General features: G+C 34.8%; 1 protein-coding gene across 1 annotated transcript; it reads left to right on the top strand.

Moving 5' to 3' along the window:
* Nucleotides 1-2,743: 2,743 nt before the first annotated feature.
* On the top strand, nucleotides 2,744-3,460 carry LOC129225021 (uncharacterized). The gene has a single exon (XM_054859568.1). It carries the CDS (start codon nucleotides 2,744-2,746, stop codon nucleotides 3,458-3,460), a length of 717 nt encoding a protein of 238 aa, XP_054715543.1.
* The last annotated feature ends 5,259 nt before the right edge of the window (nucleotides 3,461-8,719 follow it).

The raw sequence follows: 8,719 nt of genomic DNA on the forward strand, positions 1-8,719 counted from the left end.
TTGGCTTTGTTGGTGGCTGACATTTGGTTTTCTTGTCGGTAGGCATTTGGTTTTCTTGGCGGAGGGGACGCTCCAGCGTCCCGTGATGGTAATACAAGCAATTTTCAAAAATTGATATTCCTATTGTTATATTTTATTGTAAGTCAGCAATTATTTTTGTTATGAAAAAAATGATTAAGTTCATGTTATCTACATTTTAAATATTGATTGAGACCTAGAACATTATTTTAGCATGTCAGTGTAAAAATGTTTTGGTGAATAATTTTTGAATTCATTCATTTTTTTTTTATGCCGTGCTAAGCCCCAAAGTTGTATCTGCATCCGAGTTCAAAATACAAAATTGCCGTTTAAAATTGCGTGCCATAATAATCCGCCTGTATTTGATACAGATGAAACTTTTTCAGAATTTTTTAAAACATATTTCCCATTCGCAAATGACCATAAAACATCGTATTTAGATAAGGTATGGGACAAAGAATCACTTCGTAACCGTAACTCAATTTTGATACAAGTGCAGAAAGGACTTTTGAGCTTATGACGGAATTGCAAGAGTTCTCGCACCATCATTTTAGTTACAAGACAAAAATAACTTTCAGAAGAAACGGGATTTTTTTTTTAAATAAAAAAAGTAAGGATTATTGGTTGGTTTATAATGTGAAATCTCCTTCGACTGCATGCACTCCCCAATTCCGAATATTTTTTTACCTGAAGATAGTTTGAATACAGCTTCGTTTAGTACTTTACTCAATTACATTTTTGATAACATTTTCTGAAGTTTAAAAGAAAAACCAACTCTGCAGATAAAATCCTTTTAAAAATATTCAGATTCGAAAAATTTAAGTACATTAATTTTACCTAGATAAGAACGGAAAATAATGTTTCAAAAGCTCCACGAAAATCCCCATTTCCTTCTATCGAGAAAATAGATGACTAGGGGAGAGTCGGGTAAGATGGAGAGGCGGCTAAGATGGTGACTTGAATGTTTCTCTTTATTTGCGATAGATGGCAGCCCCTTATTGGGATATATGCTTCAGTGTTGGCCATCTTTCAATTGAATTACATTCCTAGCGTGGAAAAATAACTGTAACTGCCGCCATTTTGTGTTTTGTTATTTCAGCGTGAACATATCTAAATTTGTCAACCTTTTCATTAGTGGATTGCGTTAAATTGGTGAGTGTTTTGGGCTTTTCTTCAATTTTATACATAATTAGTCTTCTCGATTAATGATATAATGTTGCTTTTAAGTTAAAATACGGTTAATTTTATTCTCGTTTTGTACTTTAATTTCGACATGACGTCGTCGGGTAAGATGGATATGTAAGATGGCGGGTAAGATGGTGGTCTCCATCTTACACGCAAATAAAAAGCAGGCAATTTACTAGTCTCAAATCAAATATTTGTGCCTATAAGGATTACATATTATCTGTAAAAACTAGATTTTAAGACATTTTTTTACTTTTATTTTGTTTAATTACTTAAAAAAATATTTTTAAATGTTTAAAAAATTTGACTAGGTATTTGTTTAAATAAAAAAAAGAATTCTTTATTTTTATTCGTATTTTTCTTCTACAATGAATTGAGGCATATTAAAGATATCAATCAACTTTTCTTTTCTTGGATAGTTTAAAGGGGGGTAAAATTCATAACTGATGACAGCATCCTTAAAGTGATTATAACTTTATTTTTTTAGAAACAAAACGATGGGGAAATATAAAAGGATTACGGAAAGACAATCTTGGTCCAAAGAAGGTATGGATAAAGCTGTTGAAGAGGTACTAAGAGGAGCGTTCATTTTAACAACAGCAAAAAAAATATTCTCTGCCTCAAACTTCTCTTCGGCGTTATGTGGATAAAAGGAAGAACAAAGAGCCATTTCCTGAGAACGCTGGAAGATTTAAGAATACTTTTACTGAGGAACAATTACTCTTGCTAAAAACCTATGTTACAGATATAGACAGACGTGCATTTGGTTTGACAAAGAAAGATTTTGCAAGAATCGCATTTGATTATGCTGAACATCTAAAAATAGAACATCGATTTAATAAAGAAGAAAGGATGGCTGGAAAAGATTTTGTGAGCAACTTTTTAAGTAAATTTAATTTATCTTTACGTAAGCCAGAGGCGACCTCAGTGGCAAGATTAGCAGCATTTAATGAAGTAAGTGTGCAAAACTTCTTTAATTTATTGACTGAAATTATGAAGAAACACAGATATGAGCCACACCAGATTTACAATGTTGACGAAACAGGTTGCTCAACTGTACCAACAAAATCCCCTCTCATTATAACACCAACAGGCAAACGACGGGTGGTTAAAGTATCTTCGGCTGAGAGAGGCTCAAATGTGAGTGTGGTCTGCTGTGTCAGCGCAACTGGACATTATGTGCCTCCACTTTTTATTTTTAAAAGAGTGCGCATGCAAGATTATTTGCTGCATGATGCACCACCTGGATCCCAAGCTGCCTGCAATCCAGACTCCAGCTTTATAAATGCCAAAATATTTTTGGAATGGCTGAGCCATTTTAAAAAAAAATGTAGGACCTTCAGCTGACAATCAGATTCTGCTGTTGATGGACAATCACGCATCACACATAACCCTAGAAGCAGTAAATTTTTGCAGGGACAACTTTATCACTCTCCTTGGTTTTCCCCCGCACACAACCCACCGGATGCAGCCTTTGGACGTCAGTTTCTTCGGTCCTTTGAAAACTGCCTACAGTAATGTGTGCAATGAATTTTTAACTATGAATCCTGGCCAAACTGTTGCTGTGAAGAATGTACCTAGCCTCTTTCACAAAGCGTATGCCAAAGCGGCTACGCTAAATAACGCAGTGAAAGGATTTGAAGCAGCGGGGATTGTTCCCCTCAATTCACAAATTTTCTCAGCTGAAGAATTTGAACCTGCTGTGACAACAGCGGCTTATGCCACATCTAGTTCCGAAATTCATGATGCCGACACCCAACCTATTGCTGGTCCTTCTAATGCCTCCGATATCCAACCTGTTGCTGATCCATCTAATGCCCCCGATATCCTGGTACTCCCTTTAGCTCCCCCAAAGGTAAAGAAACAAAGGACTAAAGCTCCATCGCTACATGCCACAAGTTCGCCTGTAAAAGAATATTTATTAGAAAGGAAGAAGCAAAAGGAAAGAAGAGAAGCAAAAAAAGGAAAGAAAAAAACTAAGGTCGTAGAGAATAAAACTAAGGTCGTAGAGAAGAAAAAATGCTCAAAAACTTATTTTGACTATTCATCAGATTCCTCCGTATCCATACATTACATGGACGAAGATGATAACTCAGATGAAGAAGTCGATGAAGTATGCATCATATGTGATGACTTCGGAAAAAATGAACTGTGGTTCAATTGTGCAAAATGCCACAAGTGGGCTCATGCGGCTTGTACTGGACTGTCAAATTCCGAAGCAAAAAAGAAGTCTTGGATATGTGATTTTTGTTCATAATTTTTTGGAAATTCATAATTTTGGGCATAAAATAAAATATAGTTCTTATACTTGACATAACGAGTTTATTTTATTTTGTCAAATGGAATCAACTACGTAATCGCCATCTTACCCTCCACTGGTATCCATCTTACCCGCACCATGGGGTAAGATGGATACTTTGTGATGGGAGTAAAAAAGCAAGATTAACAAAAATATAAATTGTTTACATGGCAGGGAAATAAACTGTCATTAGGCAATAGTTGTACGAAGATATTAGTACAAAAATATTTTTTCAAATGTAGTTAGTTCTGTCTTAGAAATGTAAAAAGTCTTAGGGTCTCCAACTTACCCGACTCTCCCCTACTGGAAACTTAATGAACTCACGCAACGCGAAACGAAATGTTTCAAAGCATGTGACTTCAAAAATATGAATTTTATAATTTACTGGAGGCAACTTACGGCATGTTCCTTATTCTTCGTACACTCTTAATCATATGGCAATGCCTTGTAATGCGTGAAGAGTCGTCTTTGATTTCTTGTTACGCAACAGTTTTGTATATTTGTCTGATTTTTTACTTCCTTTTGCAGAAATGGAAGTAGTGTATTCGCGAAAAAATTCACTTAAAAATTTTTCTTAATTTCCATTTTGCTCGCCCCCGAAAGAGTATTGAGATTTTTTTTCGACCCGACGACACGTGGATATATACCTAAGAACGTATAGACACCCGAAGTATCCATTTTAACAATACCCGAGCTAATTACAACGAGTTTTCTCGTGACGTCCGTATGTACGTATGTGAGTATGTACCTCATATAATTCAAAAACGGTATGTCCTAGAAAATTGAATTTGGTACGTATACTCCTAGTGGGATCTAGTTCTGCATTTCTCCTTGGATTCGGATGTTCCAAAGGGGCCTTTTACATCTTTTTGGGGTAAAATCATAGTTAATTTCAATGCAAACTCAAGTGGTGTTTTAATTTGGCAAACACTTTGGCAAAAGCTATTGTTTGCCAAGTTTTGTCGCCAACTTGGCGACAAATTTGACTTGGGGTTTTTTTTTATTTTCATCTGGTTTTAATTTGGCCATATTTAGAGAGTTAACCATTGATCACATTAAAACTGCCAATATTGGGAAAACGCATCTGTATAAACCGTTCTCTTTGCTTTGGTTCGCAACAAACTTGGGGTGAAAACATGTTAAGTGTTTCGTTGCTTACTCCGAGGGAGGCACTATTATCATTTAATTGGAATAAAAGGAAGTCATGTGATGCACACATCAGCTCGTTTATTTATAAATTATTTCGCATAAAGAGAAGTGATTAGCTTGGAAAAAATGAGTAATTCAGGAAATCATTTGCATTTTTTTTCTCTTGGGGGGGGGGTGTATAAACCATAGACTAATAATAAGAGTAGACCGAGCTTTCCCAGACTTGCTGATGACAAAATTGGTTCATGGATACATCATGTGACTAGTGGGAGGCTTGGCGAAAACTTTGGCGGCATGGTTGCTAGATGGCAACATTATCTATAGTTTGGCACTCGATATGCATTTTAAGACGTAATGTATTTTCATTATAATTTTTTTTCCAGGTACAGAGATTGAACTCTTTTTCTTTTAGTTATGCATTATTTTGGCATTAGTTTTTGATCACAGTTTTCAGTAACTTTTATTTCATTTGGAGCTGCTACGTCAGCGTTGGCGTGAACGTAATGGCGGAAACGTTTTGCATTAACGCAAAAATGTACTAATCGGTATCTTAAATTGAAATTTTAAGTAAAAATCTTACCGTTTGCCGATTCTTTTTGGGCGCTTGCATCTTTAATTGCTTAGAGAGTTATTGAAATTGACTAAAGAAAATGCACAATACGATCTAAACAAAAAACTCACTATATTAACAAAATATTTACAACTTAGAATAACAAATTGACAAATCGGACTCCATAAAAGATCATTCTTCCGTGTTCCATCAATTCAATTTATTTTATTTATTGTTGATCGTCTGCTACGATCAACGCCCGCTGTTGCTAGGATATCCACCAGTCACATGGTTTGGTTTATGAGCATCAAAAGGGTTGCCATAGCTCGGTCTACTCTTATTATTAGTCTATGGTATAAACATAACCAATCAACGGTTATGTTTATACCCTTCTTGCATTTTATTTAGAGCGAACTGAGCGAGCTTTTTTAGCTAGCTGTTAATACACCGACCTGTGTATTAACAGCTCGGAATTTCCTTTTGAAAATAAGGCTTCAAAATAATTTTCTAACCAAGGAACTCCACTAATAGTGAATTAATTAAAGTTATTGAAATTAGTATCAATCAAAACAACGGATATTGCGCTTGATGCATAAATCATTGGTCTTCATCCTCCGTTATTGAAATATTGGATCTTTAAGTCGGATGTTTATTTTTAATAAAAATTTCTGGAAACAGAGATCATATTCTTCATATATTTGAATGTTTAATTGTTAAAGAACTACTTTCTTCCAGAAAAACTGGCAAAAAATGATGGATTCTTTTTTAAATATAAAACCAATAAATAATACTAGTAGTATGTATAGTGTAAGTCATTTTTTGCAATTTCAGTTGTGATGGTTGGTGGGTACAGAGCGAGGTTTGGTGAAAGTCATTAAAAATACATTATTCAAACAAAAATGTAAGCGATTTGATTGATTGCTTATTTACAATTTCAAAATATTAAAATGAAACTAAATCAAATTACCATATTCACAAGCATAAAAATAGCTAAAAATTCAGTTTAGAGATTAAAAATGGATGCTTTAACATTTCTACACCAAAGAACTACTTTACACAAGAAAATATGGGTTACACAAGAAAACCTAGGCATTGCCTTGCCATCTGTGGAAAATAAATTTAATAATAACCTAGTCTATATATTTTAACTCTGGATGTGATAACCGAGCTGTCAGTATATTGCATGTAGTTCTGCATCAGCCCTGCCTTAAGGGTGGTAACTAACTGCTTATTCCTACAAAAACACATATTATATTTAATACTAGTGGTACCCGCACGGCTTTTCCCGTAATAGAAAATTAAAAGATATTTTGGTTCGCCTGTATATTCACAAATAACATATGGTGAATTTTCTCGCCAGTCGACTTGTGCCCATGTTACGGTTCCACGTTATGATAATTTCATAATTTACTCGTCCATCTTATGATAATTTTGCTTTGGCAAATGCTCTTAAAATTGGAGTAGAAAAAGAACCACATCGAATTTTTGAAAAATCGCTTCGAGGTGCACACCCCCATGCTACAAACTAACTGTGCCAAATTTCATGAAAATTGGTCGAACGGTTTAGGCGCTATGCGCGTCACAAAGATTCTGACAGATAGACATCCGGACAGGGAGACTTTCAGCTTTATTATTAGTAAAAATTAGAATTAGATTTTAAAACTCACTTTTATTGACTCTAGAACTGTTACGTGTTTGATGGATGTCAATGCTTCATTGAGTTGCTTTTTTAGTAAAGTTTACATTACTTTCACAATGATCTTGGTTATGCAAAATTAAGTATACCAGTCAAATAATAGTCAAGGGCCAGTAAGCCTACCTCAAAATCACATGTCACGGACACCAGCGATTATCAGCATCCTGCAATTCCACAGACTGTGGGTCGGGTTTGAAACCGCTAATTTGAGGGTAAGAAATCAGTATTTAACCACAACTGCACCATGCCAGCATGATCTCTTAACGCAGATGAGAATCTAAAATTATAAGCGTGTTATAAAATTCAATTTCAAAAAACATTTTGATTAAATATTACTTGAAAAATATTTTTTTTAAAAACGAGCTGATGTGTGCATCACATGACTTCCTTTTACACAAATTTAATGTTATTTCCCCATTACTGGCAATTTTACTGTGATTCAATAGTTAACTCTCTAAAAATCACCAACAGTGGCCAAATTGAAACCAGATTTTTAAAAAAAAATTTAAAAAATCGCCAGCTTTGTCGCCAAGTTGGCGACAAAACTTGATGACCAAAAGACTAGCGATATATCCTCAAGTGTCCGCCAAATTATAGCACCACTTGAAATTGCATCGAAATTAACAATGATTTCCCCCAAAAAAGTTCAAAAGACCCCTTTAGAAACTTCTGAATGCAACCAAAAGAGGAGGTGCTCAACTAGACCCCACTAGAAGTCTCCGTACCAAATTTCAACTTTCTAGGACATACCGTTCTTGAGTTATGCGACATACCTATGCACATACGCACATACATACATACATACAGACGTCACGAGAAAACTCGTTGTAATTAACTCGGGAATCGTCAAAATGGATATTTCAGGTGTCTATAAGTTCTTAGGTATATATGCACGTGTGGTCGGTCGAAAAAAAAAAACTCGACATTCATTCGGGGGTGAGCAAAATGGAAATTAAGGTTTTCGCGAATACAATACTTTCTTTTTTGTAAAAGGAAGTAAAAAAACGATTTTAAGGTTTTTCTGGGCAATTTCCAAAGCAACTTGATAAGCATTTTGTCACATCCCGAGAAAAATACAGCTTTTTTCTTGATTTTTTGTTCTTTTTTGGTTGAATTTAATGGTGTATTTCAATTTTGAAAAGATATATTGGTTGATTTTTAAAAAGAAGCTGAAAGTTCGGTAACTGACTCCGATTAAAGCGCTCTTTATGTCGGTGAAATCGTCATTCTCTCTCTCTCTTTTAGCTATTTTCTTTTAAATCATCCAAAAGACATTTTGGAAATTCAATTACGACAATTTTTTTTACCTTTTTCGTGGAATGTGACAAAATGCTTACGGTTTTGCTTAAAAAATATCAGTCAGTTAGCGGTAGAATTGCCCGTCAACTTTCAAAGAATATTACTTGCACAAAAGAATTCATTGTACTGTGTTGTAAAAGTCACATCCATTTTTACTTATTTTTTACATAGGATATTTATCAGCTGCAACGGCGTCTATTTCTACATTTTAAACCTCTCTCCAGAATAGAAGATGAGAAGCACATGATGCATAAAATATAACTACCCTTTTTACAAAGCTACAAAAAGGTTTCTAGGAACACGCGTCTTTCGGAAAGTTTTTTCTCCACTTCTTTCAGCAAAGAATTCTATTGATTGGAAGTTTTTAGTCCTGTCTATATCCCACAACAAAGCCATGACGAATATTGAAACGCCAATCCTTTCTTGTTTCCTCTATTTTTTTTTTTTTTTTTTTCATTTCTTTCATAACCGGGAAGGAATGACGTTTTAAGGAAACAAACGCCTTCGAGATACGTTTTCCCGC

The sequence above is a fragment of the Uloborus diversus genome, chromosome 6, assembly GCF_026930045.1.
Source record: "Uloborus diversus isolate 005 chromosome 6, Udiv.v.3.1, whole genome shotgun sequence".
NCBI classification, from domain to species: Eukaryota; Metazoa; Arthropoda; class Arachnida; order Araneae; family Uloboridae; genus Uloborus; species Uloborus diversus.